General features: G+C 49.9%; 1 protein-coding gene across 2 annotated transcripts in view; it reads left to right on the top strand.

Moving 5' to 3' along the window:
- The window catches only part of NECTIN1 (nectin cell adhesion molecule 1), a 106097-nt gene that overhangs the window by 62717 nt on the left and 19204 nt on the right, over positions 1-24176 (top strand). The window contains exon 6 of one of the 2 annotated variants that reach the window (XM_075521423.1): positions 2692-9821. The exons of the other annotated variant lie outside the window; for it this stretch is intronic. Within the exon in view, the coding sequence (XP_075377538.1) occupies positions 2692-3233 (542 nt within the window). The 3' untranslated portion in view covers positions 3234-9821. Of the gene's footprint in view, positions 1-2691; positions 9822-24176 lie in introns of those variants that run through there. 2 annotated transcript variants of the gene reach the window in all.

Raw genomic sequence — 24176 nt, 5'->3', positions numbered from 1 at the left:
GAAAATAGTTCCTTCCCCGAGCAACGTGTGAAAACCAGCACAGCGGCGTGTTAGTTTTCGTGTCCACGGCGTTGGCAGTGGCAGGGGGGCGGCATGTAGGCGAGTGCTATCTCAGGGGCGGGCAGCACAAAGGGCAGGAAAAAAATAAATATATATGAGAAAGGTAGAAAAACATTCCCCCTTTCACTTCATGCATCCAACCTGGGCTGGTAATGAGACTTTTAATAGAGAAGTGGGCCAAGCTCCTTTTGAAATTGTGCACAGACTTCCTCTCTCAGATTGCCGCTTTTCCAGAGCTGGGAGGCAGAGGGGATCAGTATGGCTTTAGGGACCCTGCACCCGCATGCACACCATATCTGGGTCTTTTCAGGGTGGGGTACTGGGACCCATGGTGCCATGCACAAAATCAGCCTTGCTGAGGGGAAAAACAAGGTAGGAAGAGGCTTCAGATCGGAGCTGTGAGGTGCGGGAAAATCAAAGATATAGCTCCTGGGGTCTGAGCCAGCTTGCTGGGCTTTCCCTGCACCTTCCCTAAGCTCCAGGTGGACCCCTGCTTTGTGCACAGTTTCGGGACCTGGGCACCACGGGGTTGCAGAAGCTGTGATGGCAAGGAGCAATCCTTGGGAGGTGGCATGGGCAGGAGCGGCAAGAGCTCTGTGGATGGCTTGTGTGGTTGAAGTTGAGCCCTCAGCAGCCAGGACTACCAGGGGATGGACGTGACATTTCTTGCTGTCTCTGCAGAGAGGTTTTGCATTAACCAGCTGGCTATGACAAGCCTTCTGTTGATGCAACATGTGGTTTTGGCTTTCCAGAACACAACCCCAGCTCCCTATGCTGAAATACATGCCCTCACTCCTGCTCTGAAGGCTGTCTTTGGAAAGAGCTGCTGGCTCCTGCCTGCAGAGCGTCTTGCTCCTCATTCTGGCTGCAGCAGGGAGCCCCTCCATCTGCTTGTCCCCCAGCCCGTTCTGCCCATTGTGCTGCTCTGTGCGTGGTTTCAGGCTCATGAGGCTTTGCTCAAGGCAAGGCAGCACTGCAGAAACCAAGATGCTGTTGTTGGGATGATGTTTCAGGAAAGGCAGGAATGAAACAGCTCTCAGGCACAAGCAAAACATTTATGCCACAAGGATCAGGCCAGCAATTGCTCGAATTCAGTGCCCTTGTCCAAAATGTGCATCTGTTTTAGGAACTGCTTCTACCCAGGGCAAGCTCTTTTCTCCCCTCTTCCTTAGCGGCTGGGCTAAGCTGTGCTGCAGGGAAACCCACTCCCTGTCCAGCTCCTGCTTGTTCAGGGCTTCCTGCCCTAATGCGGAAACGTGGCTGCCAGCAGCAGGCAGTTCCGCAGGTGCGTGGAGAGGCGACAGGAATCAGACTCTGCCTCATATCCTGTTTGAATTTGCTGCCTTTGAGCCCCTCCCTCCCCATTGCCCTGTCCTGGCTGCTCTTCTGGGAGGGCGGGCTGAGGTTGCTAGTCCGTCCGCACCTCGCCTCGGCTGCTGGGGTAAAAAGTGAGGGCCAGGACACTCCAGAGCAGCAATAACAGCTTGCGGCTATGAGCAGGGCTGGCAGACAGGCCTTGGGGGTGGAAAAAGCAGTGTGAGGGGTCTGAGCATGGTGTGCAAGGGCAAGGTTGCCAAGGGTGCTGTCTAAATTCAGAGGCAGGTGAAGGACTGAGACCGCCATGTGGTGCTTAATGCCTCATGGACACGGATGCTCAACAGGCAGTTTGTGAAAGCTGAGTTTGGCCAGGGGCTGTAACTGTGCCCAGGGAGTGTTAGGAAGGTTGATTTAAGTCCTGGATCAAACTTTATGTGTGCCAAAGTGTAGGTGTTGAACTGCATGAGAGAGAAGAGCGCTTCTTTCTCATCTCTTTTCTTTTTCTCTTTTGAGTTATTTATTTTTTTAAATAGGTCAGGGTAACTGTAGGAACAAGATTAGCATGAGTAGTGGCACTATGTTGGCCACAGTCATAGCAGAAGAAAAAGAAACAGTGGGAGGTCTGTGTCCCTGTGCTGCAGAGCACAGCTGGGTCAGCAAGCGGGTTCAGGAGCCAGCCGTGACCCTGAGCAGCCCTGTGCAGCCGCAGATCACTTGTGGGGTGGGTGGGAGGGGAGAGGTGCCGCTGCCTTCTGGCCTGACCTAGACTGGTTGGGGTCAGGCTGGGCTGGGATGCCGAGAAAGGGGATGCAAAGCTGGCAGGTCCAGCGTGGCATCAACAGGAGTAGCTGTGGCAGCTCGGTGCCCACCATTGGATGGGGTTTGGGTCTTGCTCCCCGGCAGGAGCACCGTGGGGCTGTCAGTATGCTCTGGCAAACTGGACCTGAAATGTCACCCAGTAAAATGGAAAGCGTCTGGACTCAAGGCACTGGGCTTGTGGGATCTGAGCACGTCTGGAGAAACCAGGTGGGGTGGGGAGGGAAACACTGCTTCCAGCCTGCTGGGCTCCTGCATGAGGCTTGGCGAGCTTGGCACGGCACGCTGCGTTCCCCTTGCTAAGGCAGAGCTCCTGTGCGCTGACCCCTGTGAGGACGCACCCTTTTCCCCTTTCCCTCGTTTTTCCCTTCCCTGTTCCTTACCCTCATCTTCCCACCCCCTCACCCCCCCAAAAAATGGCAATGAAAGCATGGAGGGAGGGCGCGTTTCCGCATGGTTTGACACTGTTCCCCCTTCCATCTGTCTTTTCCTACCCAGAATTTCCCTACACCCCGTCTCCAATCGATGATCGCAAATCCATGGTGCAGCCGAACATCCCCACACCGGTGATTGGGGGCATAGTGGGAGGAGTCTCGCTGGTCCTGGTGGTGGCCGTGGTGCTCTTTGTGGTACTCCGGCGCCGGCGTCACACCTTCAAGGGTGACTACAGCACAAAGAAGCACGTGTACGGCAATGGCTACAGCAAGGCAGGCATCCCGCAGCATCATCCCCCCATGGCCCAAAACCTCCAGTACCCTGACGACTCGGATGACGAGAAGAAGCCGGGCCCGCTGGGCAGCAGCACCTATGAAGACGAGGACGAGGATGCGGGAGGCGAGCGCAAGCTGGGTGGCCCCAACAAATACGAGGAGGATGCTAAGCGGCCTTACTTCACGGTAGACGAGGGGGAGGCGCACCCTGAACCTTATGATGAAAGGACACTTGGCTTCCAGTACGACCCCGAGCAGCTCGACATAGGGGAGAACATGGTCTCACAGAACGACGGATCTTTTATTTCCAAAAAGGAGTGGTATGTGTAGCTCGGCACCCCATTGCTACACACGCACACACACACACACACACGCACGAGTGATGCCCTCCCACTCCCACTCCATCTGTGCCGAGCGGAGCCGAGCGTGCCGCGGCCGCTTGCACACACACTGCACGCACGCTCCCCCCCGCACACGCACGCACGCACGCCCCCGGCCAGCCCTGGGCGCTCGGCAGAGACTTTGGACGCTTCCAGCACTGGCAGGAAGGGCGGGCTGGGGCGAGCGGGGAGGGAGGGCAGCTTTGCTTACAGATCATTTTTGGGGTGTAGGGGAGGTGGGAGGTTGGGTAATTATTTTCTCAGTTTTGGTTTTGCTTTTTAATTTCTCATGACAACTTTTGTCCCCTTCTGTGGTGTTTGTATTGGTCGGTGGCTTAGGTGTTACTATTTGCTTTAACGACTGTTGCCCAGCCTGTATATTACACTCTGTTTGTGTCTTCATGTCTCAGAGTGCCCTTCGGCCCCACTTCCCTCCCTGAGGTTCCTCCTCCCACTTCTGCACCCCCGAAACACTGGAATTTGTTTGTATGTTGTCTTCTTTGGGTTTTTTTAACCTTGGGAGGGGGTCAAGTGGGCTGTCCGTAGGACAGAGGCCAGGAAAGCTTATGGCAATGGAACCATAGGTGCCATTATCAGGTGAACTGATTTTTTTTTTTCCCCTCATCACTTTCTTTTCAGTGGGGTCTGGGTATCATTCCCATTGCCCACTGCACACCTGGGGAGATCCACTCCCAGTTTTTAATGACTCAATAAAAGGAAAATGAGGAGAAAGGGGGGAGAAAAAGCCCTAGAACAAACCCCAGGTGCATGGGCTGATAGCAAGGCAGGGAAACAGCTGCCATTTTCCTCCTAAAATTTATTATTTCCTGGCTTTTCATTTTCTGTCTTTGTTTGAGTGTTCTTTTAAAAGAAAGAAAAGGAGTATTTATTGCTGACATTTTTTGCCCTGTGATGGCTCAGAGAAATGCTGGCTCTTTTTGTTCTTGTTGCTGTTGTTGTTGCTAGTACCAGCCACAGAGCAGTTAACTCCGGCACAGCGGTTGTGCACGGCGTGTCGTGCACGCACCTTGCTGCCATTGCCTGGGGAAGGGGACCAACCAATACCACTTCACTTCTCCCACAAACTCACTGCCTTCAGCTCTGGTCTGCAGACCCTGGCAGGGCAGATCTCCCAGGGTACCATGTAGTGTCTCTGAGGGCTTCAGTACAGGATCAGGCCCCAAAGTTTTATTATACCACTAAGACTTAATTGTCATGTGTTTACACTTTTTTTGGGGGGGGGGGTCAGAGCATGGGGACGCTTTTCTTTAACTCTCCTAGCAACAAGCCCAGCCCTCAGATATATGGCTTAGTCTGCATTGATTGCCACTTTTTCAATATCACATCCCTCTTCTAAGCAAAGGCTTGGTAGACAGGGCAGGAGCGAGTGAGCCTGGGGTATTGATCTTGTCCTCCTTCCCTTGAGCCACTGCATTGTGATGGGGAGGCTTGGATTGCTGCTATCTCTGCTCTGTGGATAAATGGGATTCCAGACTTCAGGGCCCTCTGTCTGACACTGACCGTATCCAAATTAGATTCACTGGGTTGGGGCTTATTTTTTCTTCTTGTGGGTTGTTTTTTGTTTTTTTTTTTAATTTGATGTATAAATAAATCTTTTGTTTGAAAAGAAATCCCCAGTTTTCTGAGCTGTATTATCATGCACATCTAAAAATAGCAGGACTAATTCTCCTCCTGCCTTACCCACTGGGTTTTGTTCCATAGCATCCAGCGGTTATCCTGCTACAGAAGGGAGGGTGGAAAGTCAGACCCATGCAGATGAGTCAAGGTCAGATCTCTGATCCAGGCAGCCTCCAATGCTTTCCTTTAGCGTGTGGTGCTTGGTCCAGACAACAGGAAGCTCAGCCTGAGCCATTCACAGTTTGTAGCTTGCTCCTACTGCGTTAGTGGTGTAGGGGAGTGGGAAATCCAACTGTTATGCTGTAATCTTTCTGCTGTTCCTCCCAGCCCTCCTGGCTTCTGGCAGAACAGCCAAATGCCACAGGAGGGCTGCTTTATGTCCAGTCAAAGCAGGGCAGACAGAGATTCCCTCGGGATCTCTCAGGCTGGACCTTAAAAAATACGGCTAAACCTTCCCGTGTCCGTCCACTGCCACCAGGAGCACTCTGCTGCCAAGCAACCCCCCAGTAAAGGAAGTGAAATCTCTAACATCTCTCCATATCTCTGATTACTAGTAGGGGCTGATTATTAGGAGTGGTTGTAAACCTGCAGAGGGGATGACTTCCCTCCAGTGCCTTGGGGTAACAGCATACACAGGGCTTTAATTCCCCAAAGTGTGAACCCTATAATCTGGATCAGGACAGAACAGCGTTGCTGAGCACTGTACCTTAGCCACAGCTTACTTTAATGTAACATGGAGTATGCTACAGAGCCTGCACAGTTTGTGATTCAGAGATAATTCTCCACAAAGTCCATCTCTCAAGTGAATAATCCTTTAGATCTGAATTTCACAACTAGGCTCTAAAAAGGGTTGTGACAACATCTCCCACACCAGACTCTGGGTGGTCCATGACCAAGCGCAGAGTGGAAATCGGTGGCACAGACCCTCCTCTGCAAATTTCCCCCAGCACAGATGCATAATGCGAGGAGATGGATTTAGAAGAAAGCAACCTTTTATAAAATCTGCAGGGTCCAGCAGTGATTCTTTCATGTTCTGCATTAGTCACAGGCAGAGGCCACCGATCTGATCTGGCAAATTCACATTGCACTGACTCCCCAGCACTGCGGGGCCCTAGCCCACAGTGAAGTCGAGTCCTAAAGACCAAAGGTACAAAGCCTTGCAAACGGAGCAGACAGGCCTGGGAGAGAACGGGACAGTGTGACTGTTCCTGAGTTAAGGTATGGCTTGCAGGAAATAAGAAATACGCTTTGGTAGTTATTAGCCTTGCACTTAGAGGTGTCATTTTTTGAGATGTAGCCTCCTTGGCTTATTCATTGCCCATTCACACAGTGTCCACATAGTTAGCTGAATGGGCGCTCAAAAAAACAGTGGGACTCACAGAAAGGAGATAGCAAAGCAGTATGGTATTTCCAAGCTAGAGCCTATATACAGTTCCCTTTCTGCTATTTTTTGCTCTCCAATACTGCACCAGCACAAGTCTAGGAAACAGCTCAGCCATGTAGCTCATCAGTGTGCTTCAGAAGGGGAGTCAAATGATTATTTTTTATCCAGAACCTCAGCGAGCCTGGAGTGGAAGGTCCTTAGACAGTATTGCCTGGCACAGCAGCGAGGTACCCTGCAAGTTCAAGGTTCAGTAGTGCATTCCTCTCATCCTTGCGCCCTTCAGCATCACTCCATTGGTGCAACTATCCCCACAGCCATAGAGAAATGCCACCTCTGTGCAGTGATTTGCTTCTTGCTGTCCCTTCAAAGGTCAGCTAATTGGCCAAGAGACGCTTGGGGTGGTAATTAGCCAAGTTATTAGCCATTCATCCATAGCAAGGTAGGAGAAAAAAGAGGTGTGGGGGAAAAAAATCAGATTGATGTTTCATCTGAGAGCCGTTTTGATCCAGTAATAGCATCAATCCCTTCTGTGGGTTAAAATGCTCTGAGGGGGCCCTTGAAGGTAATTAGATCAGGTTTTCCACCAGCATCAGGAAGCAAGTGGTACCTGTCTCTACCTAAATGCGAGGGTGAGCTCAGTAGAGATGCCAAATTGAAGACCATGTGCATCCTGCTTCCTGGGAGTTCTGCAGGGTTCACTCCCCTGGTGCTGGAGACAGTGCAGTACTCACCCTGGAGGGGCAATCTGCCTGGTGGCCCCAAGGGCCTCCCACTGCCTGGGCTGCCAGGGGAGGCAGAGGGGCAATCTATTCTTTCCTTGGGGGTCGGTGTCACTTGTTCCTTTGTGCCTCAATTTCTCACAGTGGGCCAGATTCTGGCAGGCTGGAGTCAAGCTGCCTATTTTAAGTGGTGACACACTTCTTACAGCTGCGCACACCAGCTCCCAGGCTGGGCCGGCTGGGCCACCTCTCTGAGGGACCCTCAGGCTGCCTCAAGTGTAAAATCCCTGCTTTTCCACCCCCCCTCTCATCAGAGCTGCTAAGGAGGTGTGAAACGTCCCTGTGGGACCCGGCAAAGAGCAAGCGGAAGCTTCCAGCTGGGAGATGGAAGCTGTTTGTTGTGTCATCCCTGCTTCACAGCCAGCAGCGGAGGATGGGGTGGGGACCCCAGGCTACCCCTCTGGTCGGGGTGGAGCACGTCCCCATCCTCTCTGAGTTCCCAGCACCTGCTGTGAGCGCAGCGTTGGCCACCTCTCCGCCTAGGTGCTAGGGAGCTGCCGCTCTCCAGGAAATGCCCCGTTTTACGCTGGACCTGAACTGGTGTGTCACATTAGTTGGACCCGAGTGGGTTTTCTGCCTGGGAAGTGCCATCGCACTGCTTGGGGGCTGGCTTTGGGCAAAGTGCCTTGGAGGCACGGTCGGTTGCCGTACCTCCATTTGAAGGGATCGTTGTCCAGATCTCTTTGCTGGGTTCTTCCCAGTGAAGAGACCTATCAGCATGGTGCATTTCCCTTCCCAAACCCTGATCCTGGACAGCAACTTGCGGCAAAACTTGTGGTACTTCAAGACTAAGATGGGTGGATGGGAAAGCTGAACAGGTGGATGAGAGGGAGGTCAATCTGAGCCCTGTGGTACATCGATCTGGGTCTCTCCACCATCTCGGCAAAGAAAATGCAGGTGAATTTGGGCTGAGCCCCCAGTTCCTTCCCTGTGTGTATTCAGGGAGCCATACTGAAGCAGACACATCTGTGTCACAACCCAAAATGAGCCTCTAGTTTATGTACAAAGAAATCCCAGCTGTTTTCCTGCTGGGGCTTATCTCTAGGATTATTCATTGCAATTCACCCTAGTGATGTTATTTTCCCTTATTTAATTACCAGATTTTTTTTTCCCTATTGTTAAATCATTTTCATTCAGCCAGGGGAAAAAAATTAAAAAAAACCCTGAAGATTTCTTAGTAAAAAGAATCAAACAAACTGAAATGGTAGCACCAAATTGATTGCAAAGACATAAGGGACAAAGGGAGCCATTTTCCTGATGTTGAGTCAAAAAAGAAACACAACAACTGTTCAGCAGAAATCACTGAGGGTTAGAGAGAGAGAGATTCAAAAGATTGATCTTCAAGCAATTAGAGAAGGGAATGCAATTAGAACGGGGGCTGCTGCTCTCCTTTGCTGTTTTTCTTTCCCATACACAAGCACGCACACACACGCACATGCACACAGATTTTCGGAGTTTCAGGCGCCAGTCACTACGCTCGCAGAGTGGCGGGGAAAACCCCATTGCCCAGCTCAGCGCGGGAGGCGGGCGAATGTGTCACGCCGCAGGCTGCACAAAGCTCAGAGGTTTGGTATTGTGGAAATGAGCGGGGTATCCCAGGCCCATTTTGTTCTAAGAGAAGCAGTAGGTCAGGCTGTAGCCTTTTGCCAGCAGGTTAAAATTCACTGTAAGGTTCCCGCATTCACAACCACTCCTGCCGTAGCACCACAGTTTTCGGGTCTGTTTGCTCTGCTGGGCTGTGGGCAGTGGGCTCCAGTGGGGACAGGAGATGCTGCCAGCATCGTGTGCACTGATGCCGGTTCTTTATTCTGCGGGGCTTACCATAGCACTTTACCCTCCCCTAGCCTGCAGTTTCACCCCCCTCTTTCCCTCCCCTTCGTATTTGATGCAATTTGCTGACAGTTTGAGCAACTCCTTGAGAGGGGCAGGGGAGGCTTTGGGGCAGAGGAGGGTGCGCAGGCCTGGGGTCCAACCGCTGCCTCACCATTGCTCCTAAAACTCGTCGGCCTCTCCCCAGGCGCTGCCGGTCTGCAGCACGGGGTGGGGAGGGCCAAGGGCTGGACCTGGCTGAGGCGCCGGGGCAGAGCACAGCCAGGGCTGGGGTGCCAGAGCGGGGGGTGCTGCCTTCTGCAGCGGGGCGAAGAGGAGGATTCAGTCCACCAGCAAGGGAAGGACACCCAAGCCTTAGAGAGCGGGGCGAGTTTGTACGTCAGACCAGTGTGACTTTCCATAGGTAATGTACCTGGGGGTGAATGTAACAAGCATGTGGAGTCAGATCCTCTGCTAGCATAAACTGGTATTGTATTGGTGGAGGTACTCTCGTTGAGGATCTGGTTTTTCTTTTCTTTTGCCTTTCTTTTTTTAAAACGTGATTCCTTAACTCCAGTGATTTTATCTCTCTTTTTCTTCTTCCTCTTGCTGTAATTATCATTGTGGAATAAAGACTACAGACAGACAAACAACCCCAACCCCCCCCATTTTTTTTCAGTAATCTGTGTTGTAAGTGCTTTTGTAAAAAATAAAAAATAAAAATAATAATAATGTAATGGACTTTTATGATTTTTGTTTGGTTTTTTTGTTTTCCATCCTTTGTAATAATTTGTTGGTTTGGGGTCCGGGGGGGGCATTTTCATGGTTATAATTTGTGTGGGTGGGGTGTTGCATCACCCCTCCTTTTACTTGTATAAAAACAATAGTGGCTCAGCTGTGGAAAAAAATGTACTTTTTTATAAATAAAGAATTTTAAAAAAAGATACATTCTCCTTTTTTTGTCCATCTGTGCCTGCGTCGTCCTGCAACCTGTGACTGGTAGCTGTAAGGAGAGTCACAGCAGCAGAAATGGCATCTGCTTTCCAATGACCTAGGTCTGTTCCCATGATATGCAGTATTTTGTAATGGGAGTTGTTGCAGATGAAGAGCGAAGGCTAAGGGTTAAGAGATCTGCAAAACTGCAAGTGGCCTGGAGAAGGTGGACAGGGAATGACTGTTTTTGCCACTGACGTAGATGGCGTTGTGTGAAATTCTTGGACAGCAGATTCGAGATAGACAAAAGGAGGTGGGAGCATTTCCCTCTATCAATGTAAACAGTGAAATTCCTTGTCAAAGGATGCTGCCGATGCCAAAAGTTAACCTGAGCTGAAAAAGTGGCTAGAAAAACCTATAGAAGAAAAATCCATCAAAAGCTATTAAAAATTATGACACTGTCTCTAGCTTAGGAAGTTGTTAAGTTGCTGTTAGCTATAGCAGATGGGACAGGCTATTGGAAAAATGTCAATACACACTTGCTGTCTTCTTACATTTTTCTCTAGGTATGTGTAATTAGCTGCAGTGAGGGCCAGGGTACTGGGCTAGGCCAACCTCTGATTTGACACAGTAGGATGTTCCTATAGTGCAACGCTTGGCTACCATGACGATCGTGCATCAAAACCATATAAATGCTATAGGGATGCTAAGGGTCCATTGGGAGGCAAGATCAGTCAGACTGCATCCCTGCAGCTCCGTTACTGATCTCTGCATTGGGCAGAACAGTTTGCCTTTCCCCTTTCCTCCAGCTTCCTGGCTGTGAATATAGGCTACAAAGAAAGTCTTGTTCCCAAAGATCAAGGCAGACAACTCTGCAAGACCCAGACTTTTGCAAGGGAAGGAGAGACAAAGCAAGCAAGAGATCACAGAAAATGTGCATGCTCTTCCTTGCACTGACATCAACAGGCACTTTGCCATGCCTTTGGCCTAGAGAGCAGAATACTCCCTGGGAAGGGATTTTTGCACCCAGCTTCAGCACGTGGATGGTCTGCTGGAGATTTGAACCAAAACCCAGCACTCCCCATCACAGAGAGAGAGAGAGAGGAATCCTGACCCAAATCTGAATTTGAACTGGTCTCCATTGTGAAGGGATGAGCTGGATGGAGAGGGAAGTGTTCAGGATTAGGCTGGAAAGGATTGGTTTGGTGCAGACTGTTCATTCCCTGTCAGCAGCAAAGCAGACGTGGAGCATGCGCCAGAGCAGCAGGAGGCTCTTTGATACCAGGCTCGATGATGAATGCATTGTGTGCTGCTTGGCAGAGACAGGCTCCCTCCAAACCCCATGCCACTAACAGAACCAGTTCTCAGTCATTCTGCTGAAAAAGGAGTGTGCTGGGCACCTCACTTTGGAAGGAGTTAAAGATAGCCTTGGGGAAGCTTTCCTCAGATGCAAAAGGGGGGAAAAGCCAGAAACACTCTTGTTATCAGGCTTCAGCATACCAAGGGAGTTGTGACTGCTATCCGGGCTGTATCTATACGTCCACATATTTTACTCCTTTCATTTTCCCCTTTCTGCCAGCTCCTCTTAGTAATGACAGATGTTGGAAGTGTAGCTTTGCTTCAGCTGCAGCCATTCAGGTCAGTAGCCCTAGGAGTGACCATGACAGTGATGCAGCGGAGCAGCATCTGACAGAACTGGATCCCCAGCAGCTGGTTCAGCCACATCAGCCAAGTTTGGGGGTGGGGAGAAAGGCCAGAAAGAAAAGGAGCACCGAGGAGCTGGGATGGGGGTCTAAGATGGAAAGAAGGATAAGGAGGGGCTATCTTTGCCCATGGTCCTGCTGGGTTAAGCCCCTGGGAAATGCTGCACTGATTTCCCAGGCCATGTCTTACAGTTAAGCGATGATGGATAAAACCCATGGCATGGGGCCTCTTCTCAGCAGCTCAGGTTGCAGAGAGCTGAACACAGCAGGAACTGACTCCCTTGCAGTGCCCCTAAGTATTGTGTTTCTGTGGAACAAAACAGAAACACGTTGGGGGCGGGAATGCCAGCAATGCATGTAGCCCATGGAAAAATGGCAGCGTGGCTTGGACCTTTTCTCAAAGCCACATCTCTGCAGGCGAGCACTGCTGGCTCCAAAAGCGACTTCAGAGCCCTGACAATCAGCAGAGGTGCCAGCAGAGAGCCAGGGGAGGAGCTGGATCAGGGCAGGAGGAGACGAACAAGAGGCTCGTGTTTGCTTTTAGGCCGTATGCCCACTGCTGAGCATGGTCCAGCAGCAGAGAGCCAGTCTAGACCAGAGCGAACACCATGAGATTCACCTCCCTGGAACTAGGAGATGTACGCAGAGTTCAGGCCTGAAATGTCTGTGATGAAGATATAGAGCCAGGTTCCCGGTTGGTGCAAGCACATGCAACTTTTCTGACTACAATGGAGTTACGCTTATTTCCACCCACACAAATGAATGTGGGCTAAGTAGGATTTATATTGAGTGAGAGCGAGATATACTCCAGTGTCGTCAGGGAATTACCAGGCAACCTGCCTGATATCCCTGGGCACAGGTACCTGGGAAGGAGATGTCCCTCCCAAGCTGGGATTAATGCCTTGCACAACACTCAAAACCAGATGGATCTCCCAGGGATCCACATTCATGGCAGACTCAGAACTGGAAATGCAAAAGCCAAAGGACTCCAACAGACTAAGAGAAAAAAGCAGTATAACTGGGAGATGTCAAACCAGACTGGCTTTGAAAGGGTGGGAGCTCAAGGGGCACTGGAGACAGGTCAGGTCACAGAGCATCAGTCCAGAAATATGTGACTTTCAATCCAAAATTCATTGTGAGGTAAGAGGTAATCTGTGCTCGAGTTCAAGTCGGAGCACTCACGGGCACACATACCACTAAGTCTCCTAGAGCTAGTGCTGGAAAAATTGAACTGAGAGAAACTTGCCGGTTTAGAACAGTGCTGGGTGAATTACTTGTAGGAACAAATATGTTTGATTAATTTTTTTCATGGTTTCAGATTATTTGCAAACTTGAGTTTGATTTGTATGAACATATTTGTTAGAGGAAATTGCTTTATGCAAATGTATTCCAGCTGGGGGACCTGTGACACCGAAAAGAGCTGTTGAGCCTCAGATGCCTTCTGTGGTGCCTGGCAGAAGGCAAGGGGGGCTGGTTCGCTCTTCCTCCAAAAAAGGCATTTCACAGCCTTCCCAGACGTGTTTAGATGCAGGCTCTCTCTTATATAGTATTTGTAGAACAAGGAGCAACCTGTAAAAAAAAATCCTGAATGTGTGTTGCACTCCTAAAATTTTACATAGCAGCTAGCAGAAATCATGGAGTCGTGCATGGCTGTGCAGGCAAAGCAAGGGCACAGCAAGATAAATGTGTATATGATTAAAATGTAGGTTAAAAATGTTGTATCACCCCCCAGGGGCTGAGTTACCGAAAGGTAGTAATTTATGGATACCAGCCATTGGAGTTGCTTCCTTAGCCTCAGCAGCTGAGGTGAATGTAGTGGCCTCATCTGACTAAGCCCAGCACAAGGTGAGTTAGGGACACTCCCTCCTCCGTAGATTTCACAACTGCTGAACCAAACCCAGATCCTCATAGGAAACAGGCAGGGGTTTTGCCTGAACTGCGTGGAATTTGGGGAAGAAAATGATTTGCATGCAAAGAGGCACTAAATGCTCTTTCTGCCCCTTTGCAGAAAACACAGTCCTGTAGTTTGCCGGTGAGCTCGGGAGGAGCAGTTCAGTGCTGGCTAAATCCCAGGAGATGAATATGGATCAAATCTTAAGAGATCAAAGGGAGCACCCCTTGAGGAGCTGTGAGAGGACGGGGTTTCTCTTTTTCATTAGTGCCTGGCTGTCAAGCCTTTTTCTAGCCTAGCACCTGAGTTCCTGGTATACCTGGGGCTTTGCGAAGCAAACGCTTTCCTCCATCCGTGCGTGAGCCACTGCTAGCCCCATGGAGAGAGGGTACCTGAATGTTTCCATTTCTCCCTTATCTCTCTGTTCCTCTCAAACTCCTGCCAGCCTGTTTATCTCACGGTTTTGAAAAGAAAATTGCCAACTTCACACCTGTCAGGTTTAACTGATTGCCTGTCGCTTGGAGGGAGGGAGTCCATCCGTATGGCCCTGGCTGCACAGGCTCTGCTCACCAGGGGAAATGTCTCCATCCCTTGAGGAACAAAATGCTTCATTTCCCATCTCCTGGCCTCATCTCATTGTCCTGCTGTAGCTCCCAGCCCTTTCAATTACTGCTTTACAATAATAATGAACAGTAGCTTTCTGCTGGCACACGGTTTTGTCCACCCAAGGAGCTGATCCCATCATGAAACACTCATCCCCTGAGGTCCATAATTTCCCCGCTGTGCAAAAGAGTGCCCTTCCCGGGGGAGGGGGTGATACAGAGAAGTGAAATTACTTCAGCAAAGCTGTGCAAGGAACCAGGGAGAAGGCTCAGGGGTGGACTCGGGAGATCTGAATACTTATCTCGCTCATCAGAGCGGATATATACAAACACATGCTCACTGTTGCCATCCCCCACAGGTGCTTTTCCACAGGTCTTCCCCTGTGGGGGGTCCATACCCCTTCCTCTACCCACCCTGAATCTGCAGAATCTGGAGGAGACGTAATTCTGGCTGTGCCCTTCCTAGTAGCTTAGCCAAGGAGGAGGTAGGAGAAGGAGCAACAAGCAGGAGGGGCACCCAGTCCAGCTGCTGCCAGCTGTGCGAGCTCCACAGCTGTTGATCTGAATGCTGCAGCTGTCCGGGATTATGAATGGATACCGGAGTGGGAATGCCAAGTCTGAATGTCTCGAGTAAACACTGCAGAGCAGTCCAGAAATAATGGCATGGGGGCTTTATAATAGGAAGGAATCATAATTAAATAGAAATTAGTTACTTAAATGGTCACTTCCTGGGGTTTTGTTGATGTCCGATTAACTTAACTTTTAATTTGCATAAGCAATAAATGTTTAATTATGTTATTAATATATTTGAGTTGAAGAGCTTATGGGGTTTTATAATTGGCATTTAACTAGATAGTTCCAGCATATTAACTGATGTTTTATAGCTCCATGCGAGGTTTCCCAATTATAACTGACCTAAAAATTTGCTTGGAGGACCTGCCTTGAAAGTGTTACCTGAGCAACAGAATAGGGGGAGCTGAAGAGGAGGATGTGTAGAGCCTGTCCGCACAGAGGAATGTGCGCAGGCAGCTCTGCACCCTCCACAAAGGCTTTGAGACCCCTCTCCCCTCCCTAGGACGCTCTGTCCTTAAGGCCTGCAACCTTCCCTGTGTCAGAGAGCGGGTCACCTTCCCCCTCTCAGCATTCAGCTGACTGCTGAGCCAAAAAGGCTGACACGCAGCAGGGGATTAGGGTGGGGAGAAAGAGATTTAGCGATGGGGAAGGCTTGTCCACGGGTTACACCATGACCTTGTGACTGATCAGCTCTGGCAGCCTCTGGGACTCTGTGTTCAACTCCCAGCCCTCGCTTGTTCCCGTGTTCCTCCACTGCAGGTTGGCACCAGTTTCTTTCTCACCAGGGTGATGTAAAGGAACATTCTTTAAGGTTCAGTTTCAATAGACTTACTGAAAAGCTATACTTGGGCATCGTCTGCATTCTTCCCTTCTGGGTCCTCTTCCTTTTAAAAACAGAGGTGCTTCAGCAGGGATACAGAGTATTGCAATGGCTGAATTACAATGTCCTGAGTCTATTAATCGGCTCCTTTACAAATCCACCGACCTCTGTCTCATCCAGGGATTGCTAAGGCACTGAGGTGGTCATTGTTTCCACAAGCCCTGTGAAAGCATTGAGTAGCATCAGGCCCACCACCCCTCCTTCTGGACTCTGTAGAAACGTGCTCACTGACAGTGATTCCCTCTCGACAACTCCTTCTGAGACCTGTCAGTTAGCCATTCTTAATCTGTTTTCTATTCCATCTCTACACTTACTTTGATGAGATGACTGGTTTAGTAGGCAAAAAATGACATTGTGTTTGACTGACAAGACCCATCTTCCACGAACCGTGTAGACTGGCATTGATTGTATTCCTGCCTTTTACTTCTTTATTAACTGGAACCTGTGTTAGCTTTTTCTTTGGTGCCAGCAAATCACCCTGTAGTATTCAAGTCATTCTCTGTGTCCTCTTCCAGTCTGCTAGAATTTAACCTTCTAGAATTTAACTATTTCAACAACTAGTAAAAACTAATGGCAGTGAGTTAGGGATCTCCTCAGCTAAGTCTTTCAGCCTATCTATTTGCTTGTAATAAGTGGAGTACCCAAGGAGATGGTGTCCAGCAAGCTCCTCAGTCTTGTCATCCTCAAACATGTGGAAATTGTTTTGTCATCTCAGAAGCCACAAACAAATGTCTGTTGGTCTCCAGAGACAGATCATGAACAGTTATTCAAATCTTCTGCCTTTTCTGAATCATTACTGCCCTCTTCACCATATCCATCTGGTAAAGTGCCTACAGAGCATTGCAGAGATTTCGTTTACTCCTGTTGTATTCCCCAGGGTAACCCTAGCTTTTGTACCAATCGCCTGTCCTTCACAGCTTCTCTTTCATACTGACTAATTGCTCTTTTTCCAGCTTTTCCATTTGATCTATATTGGAGATGGGGGAAGCTCCCCATGTGCAAGCTAACAAATACCCAGCTGAATAAGGTTACATGGCTAAGTATTGGTGGTTACATGGTAAGGCAGAGACTGTTCTGCAGAGCTTGCAAGACATTTGAGAAGTTAGGAGGGAAGGTGTGTTAGGAATCTTTCATTGCCATTAACAGGAGGGAGAAATTGGGAAAAGGGTCAGGAACATAAAGTCTGAGTTGCCTTCTGCATCATTGTCCCCCTCCTGGAGTAGGATTGAATGGGGGCAGCCGGGGACATGCTTTCACTAAGTGGAGGCACAGTGACTGTCCTGGCTTGGGAGAAGCAGATCTTACCCTTGGCACTGCCGGTCAGGAAGACGCGTGTGAGGAGCAGGAGGGGAGGCAGTGGCACTAGAGTCCAGGTCAGAGCCACATGAGCATCCAACAGCTTCGTTCTTGCACATCACTCCAGAATGGCTGGCAGCTCCCTCCCTGCACCAGGAGGCTGAAGAGTCATTCTTTTGTCTGGACTGCAGCAGGTCTCCAGGGTATTTGGGAAGCTGTGGGAGAGGAGAGAAGGGAAGGGTGTGTGTGAAGAGGCACAGCAGCCTTGAGCCCTCCTTGCTGCTGCAGCTACCAAGGGAGATAAGAGAATTGTAGCCCTGTCCACCTTTCCATTTGCACAACTGCTCATGCACTTTTGGCCAGATGACAGAGAAGCAGAGCAGTTCCTCCTCGCCCTGCCACACATACCCTGTGTCTGCACCTAACTCCCAGGGGTCTCTCTGCGTAGATGCAAACAGGGAGCTGATCTCATCCTTTGGGGACATCCAAGATACAGGTGTCCCGTGCTGTAAGCACGCCAGAAGCAATAGGAGACAAATACGGCCCAGGGCACATGGCCAAGCAGAGTGAGACATTCCCAGGAGTGCTGCTGAAGATTGTTGAGCAAATTAACTCTATTAACGCAAATGATAAGAGTCTGAGCTGCAGTCCCTGTACCTTCTATCTGACAGAATTCATCTGGTGGCTGCTTGTAATAGCATGACCTTAATGGACTCATCAAGGGAGCAAGACTGTATCTCTGGCTAAACATGGATTTGGGACCACGCTGTGCTCTGGGCAGCTATAGCAGGCTGCTAAGATCAAGAGAGACACACGCTGGTGTAATGGGGTTCAGGATCTGGCCCCTTCATCCCTCCAGGAGAGGCAATTTCAAGTGTCATCACCTCCTCGAAACTGTACAGCAGAAGAAATAAATTACTAAAGGGATTTGATTGTTCATTACTCTGCTGAGCTGCAAGGAAATGAAGCAGAACTAAAATTAAGGGCTGGGAGGCAGAGGAAACGTCAGATAACATTTCCCATCTTCTCCCGGGCCCATCTTCTCCCCCAAAACAGGCTGGGGCACTCTCCATACTGCTGCACTGAGCTGTGAAGCCCCTGCTTCTGGGAAGGCAGGGCCGTCTGTGGAGTTGGCCAAGCAGGGTGGAGAGAGGGCAGGGTGAGGTTTGTGCTGGATTTGGATAGATGGGTTAGAGACAACAAGGTCATGTCTGGCCCCTCTTTGCTAGAGCCACTGAGTGGCACAGAGAGACGGGGACATCCCAGAATCTGGAGTTAATGCAGACATTTCTTGCCGGAGTGGAAAGCATGGGGATGTAAGCATGCATGTGCACATACAGAAGGGCTCAGTTTCTATGGGCGGACACTGCTGCAAATGACTGCTTGCTATTGCACCCTCTGAACAACTGGCTCTTTCTGTTTCCCAGTAATGACTTTGCTAAGCTCTGTCCTTTCACACAGAGAAAAGGCTTCCTTCCTAAGCTTTCAAACCATGTTTCCAGGTGCTGTTTAACAACTGCTACACTTAGCTCCAGGAATGGAAGAAAAAACAGCCCAGTGAGAGGTATCTGCAGGGGAGCTCCCACTACAACAGCTACTCTGCAGAAGTCGGTCCTCATCTCTTCTGGATGCCATGGGGTTAACACGCTGCTCCTATTGCTGCTATCCAAACCCCATCCTTGTTAGTGGCCGCTGGGAAGCATTGCAAGGGAAGGTCACCAGGGGTTAAAGCTGCATTCCAGACATGCTTTTGCAGCCAGGAGCTACTTAACCAAATGCTACTTAACCAAAGATGACTCTGCTGCTTCCCCTGCAGGAGAGGAAAGGGAGAAAGCTGGTCATTACTGGAGAGAGCCGAGGTGCCTCCACCCTTGGTGAATGGCAAAGCAATTGCCTTTTCTGGAATGTGTGTGAAATCTCCACTAATATCAAGCACATCCATGTGTCCACTTGCAGTTGGGCACGCTCCTCAAAGCAGGCACCCCAGGGAGGGCTGGCTCTGCGCACCACAATGCCAAGCTCTCCCAAAACCTCATCAGAGACAGGCAAGTGGTTTGCAAAGTCTTTAAGTGCCAGTTGGGCTAGTAAAAATTACAGAGAAAAGCAAAGTGGCAGGGATCTTAAAGGGATGTTGCGATTAATACCTGGACAGCGGGACACCCATGCTCCGAATGCACTCAGGACCCAGAGGATAGCCAGTCGTCTGGCCTTCAGCAGGGAGGAATTAGAGAGGGGATATATCAGGTCACTCACAGAGGGGCTTGGCAGTTGTGAGGGATTCCCACTTGTGGGAGGGAGAGGAAGGACAATGCAGAGAGCAGTCAGGAGCATTTGTTTGTTTCACCACCCTTGGCGACACTGGCTTTTGGCCCCACTCGAAATACGCAGTATAACCCAGACCCTCCCAGCACCCATTTGCTTGGCCCAGAGGCAGGGAGGTGCAGCAGCAAGCGGAGCAGCCCCTGGTGCGAGGCAAGCTGCCCTGCCTCGCCAGGGCCCTGCGGAGCCAGCCTGTGCAGCGGGGGATTTCCAGGGGAATGAGGCTGAAGCCCTGTGCGGCAGCAGTGTCAGGACTGCAGCCGTGGCTTGGCACTCGCATGGGTGGTGGCTAATTGTGTAAATGAGAGTTACATCAACAAACACCCTGGCGGGACAGGCTGTGACGGCTTTTAAAATTCCTTCTGACTTATATCAGGGCATAGAGGCAGAAAAGCAGCTCTGCCTTCATTTTGGTGTTTAACCTTTGCTTGGCCGGCTGCATCTCCAGCTCCTGAGGTGACACAAACCCAGAAGCACCTTCTCTAGCAAAAGAGATCCCGAGCTCTTTCTGTAGCTGGAGGAGTCTCTGGGAGGCAGGGATGGGGAGGGCTGCTAGATCAGCTCTGCTCTTGCTATGCCTTTGTCCCCAAGCGGAGCCCAGACGCTCCTCCTGCTCAGAAAACCCTGCCAGCCACCTTTGCTAACCACATTGCTTCTCTTCCCCGTGCTGAGGTCTAACTCCCCTTCTTTCACCATATGTCACTAGATGAACAGCACTTGGTAACAGAGCTGCTTCTGGATACTGCAGGGGTTAAGTGGTGCTGCAAACCACAAACTGACCATCGAGCATTGATTTGTGTTTGCACAGGGACAGGTTCTCCTCACTGTGAAGTGCTTTCCCAAGTGTTTCTTGCAGCCTGGTCACCTCCACCTGCAGTTAGGCAAGGATCTGAGCTGGAACAAGGTCTGAGCGGGGCTTAGGTGTGAGGAGACAGAGATGTTGTGGTCCCTGTGGTCCCTGTGGTCCCCTTCTCCTCTCCACTTCAGGCCAGGACAAAAGGAAGGGGCACGAAGATTTTGGACCCAGCTCTGATGGATGAAGGAAATGCTGCTGAGGGGGCAGGATGGCACTTCAACGTCACACACTAATGGTCCAGTGCCACTGGCTCAACTTTCCAAGCAGTGTCTTTCCCTTCTTAATCCCTTATATCCTCTGGATGCTTAGCTGTCCCTGCAAGGGATTCACTCAATATACACAGTGAAGGGAACTGCCCCCAGAGAAACCTATCCCACCTCTCCTCCCTCAGACTTAAGATCCCTTTAAAATCTCCAGTGACTTGCAAGCCCTGCTGTTTATCTACCCTTTGGCCCATCAGCTCTGCCAGCTCACATCTCTGGGTCTCCTGGGAACAGCATTTCATTAACCCTTTGCAAACACAAGGTGTCATGAGGCTCTGAACCAGCTTGTGCCTAGGGGTGTGTATGCTATTGGAGCATGTCTCAAATTAGCCAATCCTGATCGTGTCTTTAAAACCAAACTGGAGATGTATTTGTTCTGCCAAGCTTTTCAACTCTGTTTAATTTAGCTCTGTGAACTTGCCGTGTGTCAGGCTCCCTGGAATGTGTCAGGTGGGGTGTATTATAAATATGCATCATCTGATCTCATCGTCTTCCTCAAAGGTTCAGCAGGCATAAAGAATCCAGCAAGTGCTAACTCTTTCCACTGGATTAGGGTGACAATCCAGGTCACAGACAGGCTTACTTTGAGCTGACACTGTACCACCAGGACAGGCTGCTTTAGACACGCAGGCTGTATATACCTGTGAACAGGGATGTAATTGAGCACCAAGGTAACATTAACTCTAGCAAGGCTGGCAGCTAGAAGAGCTTCAAAGCTGCTAGCATAAAGAAAGGAGAAGAATCACGATTCCTTCCCATTGATTTGCAATGTGTCTGTGAGCAAGGCAGCACAGACTGAGTACCTTGGCTAGCCGGCTGTGAAATAGATGGGGATTTGTTTTGTGTGGGGAGGTGATAAATGGAAAGGGAACCCTACTTTGCAGTTGGTTACAGATGCAGGCAGATCTTTGAGCAAATGGCTTATCAGAGGTGTTGTATGTTGTTATGCTGGTTTTCTGTGCAGTACCGAGGGATCTAGTTGAAGTTAGGAGGCAAAGACAGGAGAAGAGTAAACTAGCTTCACTCAGAGCTGCAGTGAACTGGGCCCAGAGACTGACTCAGCTTCCAGATTTACCTGGGGGATGCAGGTTAGTGCATCAGCAATTAGATGGGGCTCAGGCTCTCCCTAGGGCAGCTGAATACATGGCAGGCAGTCAGGATAGAAAGAAGGCAATACCAGCGTGAGACCCAGCCCTCTCATCCAAATGAAGCCCTCCTGCCTGCCAGCACCTTTGTCCCACCCCACAGCTGTCTGTGCAATTCGTGCAGGACCCCATTCCACAGATCTGCTCCTCCCCACCTGCTCAGGCTGGATGTCACTGTGCATATACTGCAGCAAGTGCAGAATTATCTGGCCGGTCACAGCTTTACATAAAAGGTCAATCCCAGACAGGCACATACGCTTGGTGGGGATGTAACATATCCCGCTCTCAAGTCTTGATCCTAAGAACAGCCAGGCTGCTTCATGATGCAAATGTCCCAGCCACACAAGTAGCTTTAAGGGAAGAGACCCTAGTTCCAAAAGTGACAGACACTGTCTCTTCTTTCCTTTCCTTTTGCAAAGTCCTCCACATCACTCCCCCCATACCAAGAGCAAGTGAGTCATTTCCTCTGCTCTGGCATACCCTTCTCTGGAAGCTTTCCAGTTTATCCATCTTTGTCTCACTTCAAGTTCCCTTTGGGAACATCTCTCTTGCTCTCCTGCAAGCTGGTTCTCCAAAGCCTTCATTGTTCCTCTATTATTATTTACTATTGCGCTCTGCAGCTGCACTATTTCACCCCGTGGGCACGGTGCGTGTGGACAGCTCCGTCCATTTGTCTCCGTGCTTTGAAATGCTACCATGGCTGTTTGCAGTAAATCTGAGCCGTGGCTCTGTCCATACAGACAAGAGTCATCAGCCCTGCAGCTGTTTGGACGAGGGTTTTTTCATAGCCAGTGCTATCAAACTATGCATCAGTTGTGCACTGTGATTGTGCCTGATGCATCTCTCCAGGATGGACATTCTTGTCTAGTGGACATTCTTCACTTATTTGGGAGATGTGAAAAACTAACAGCATTGGACTGCTGGATGTGATTTAACTGAGCATTGGGACTGGTGAATTACAGTGTCAGCACCTCACAAAATGTGTTAATTGATGTAGTTGGTAGAAAGATCTTCATCTGTTACCAGTTACTTTTGGAAACCCAGAGACACACACCATCAGGTGACTGGGAAGGATGCTTTACAGATAGATAACTACTTTTCTTCCTTTCCTGTGTCTGCTTCCATCTCCAGAAGAGCCGTGGGAGAACAAAGTAATGAACAAAACTGCTCTGAAAGAGATGGGGGGTGGGATGTCCTTCTTTTCTCCTTAACTGTAATACTGTGAATTAATTCCGTTTCCAGTAGGAACGAGGAGTTCCCAGCAGCCTTTAGACATCGAGATAAGGCTGAACTGTTCGTTCAGCCCCTTTGGGTTCTCCGGTACCTGCCTCACTGCCAACTGCTTCACACAAACTTTTTGGAGAGTTTTAAATTATTCGAGCGTGACACAGAGCAAGGGGTTTTACATTCTTAATTGGCAAAGCCTTTTCCCACTCCAGTCTGGAGGCCCCTGAGCTGTCCTGCCAATTTATTCTGATCCTGATTCACAAGCCTTGCAAACATCTTCCCAGGGCTGCCCAAAAGCCCTGTCAAGGTAACTGAATCCTCATCTGCCAGTTCTTCTCATCTTCTCCTGAGGCTTTCCCAGTGCCCTCCTGTTTGACTTACAACACCCCTTCTTGCAGCCACCCTGCCCTCCAGAAAAGCCCTGTTGGTGCCTCTGACTACTTGTTAAAGAGCAACACACACAGAGGAGGGAAGGAAATAGGCTGGGTTGCAGGTGAGCCCCCCAAATAGTACTAGCCACAACTCTTCCCCAGGAAGGGGAGACTGAGGAAATAAACAGCTGGGGATGCAGATAAAAGGGGGGGGGGGGGGGAGAAGAGCCAGCAAAAACAAGGTCTCTCTCTACCTCTTCCCATTTCCTTCTCCTCTCCTCTGCACTTTCTTGCTCTCTCAGGACCTTCATCTCTCATTTATCTTCCTTGTCTCCTGGTGTTTCCTCTTATTGTCAGCAATTATCCCTGTTGCCTTTCACAGCTTCCTAGCTGGACTCCTGCAAAAATGTGACCAACATTTCTGCAGGATGGCTCACTCAGCCTGTCCTCAAGAAAGAGACCTGCACACACAGGGGCAGGGCTTGTTATCATAGGATTTTGTCATTTTTTGGTACGTGCCATTCTGTGGAAGCGCTGCATTGCCAGACAGCCCCCTCTTAGGCAGGTGGGATGGGTACCAACACCAGGATGTTCATACCATAGTCTTAGGAGCTTGGCAAAAAGGAAGTACTCTGATATACACCCCAAAACATCTGCATTTCTCCTTGTGCTCCTCTGTTCTTTCCCTCTCCTCATCCCCTTACTGTCTTTACCCAGTGCCCTATATTTACCCCTCTCTCTTCTGCAAACTGATGGCTGCATTTTCCCCTCTTTAAATTTTCCTGGCCCCTTTCCGCTATCACACAGCCCTGTTCAGGTTCCTGGAGATTAATTTTAGCTTTATTTATTTATTTATTTATTTCCCTTTCCCTCTTTCTCCTTCCGCCCCCTTCCCCCCCCCACATATACACACCTACTGATTTACAGCGGTAGCAGGAGGCTGATGTTCTCTGCTTGCTACCTGCCATCCAGAGAGCCATTAGGGGCCAATTCATCACAGAAATGCCCCAGCCAAAGTGACTGGAAGATTCTTTACAGTCGCCGTCCCTGCCACAATCTTGAATGCTGTCAGGGGGTTTGGATTGCAACACGTCAGCTGGCTGCCTGAGCACGGCTGTAAGTGAGCTGTCTCAAGGCAGAAATATTATTTACAAGATAATGTGGCTTATGGAGAAGGGAAGAGAAAGAAAAGTGACTGTCACTGCTGACAACAGTGGGGAGCAG

The sequence above is a fragment of the Mycteria americana genome, chromosome 19 (genome assembly GCF_035582795.1).
Source record: "Mycteria americana isolate JAX WOST 10 ecotype Jacksonville Zoo and Gardens chromosome 19, USCA_MyAme_1.0, whole genome shotgun sequence".
Classification (NCBI taxonomy): domain Eukaryota; kingdom Metazoa; phylum Chordata; class Aves; order Ciconiiformes; family Ciconiidae; genus Mycteria; species Mycteria americana.
The sequence above is the reverse complement of the archived record's forward strand: the minus strand, read 5'-3'. Positions and strand labels throughout refer to the sequence as shown.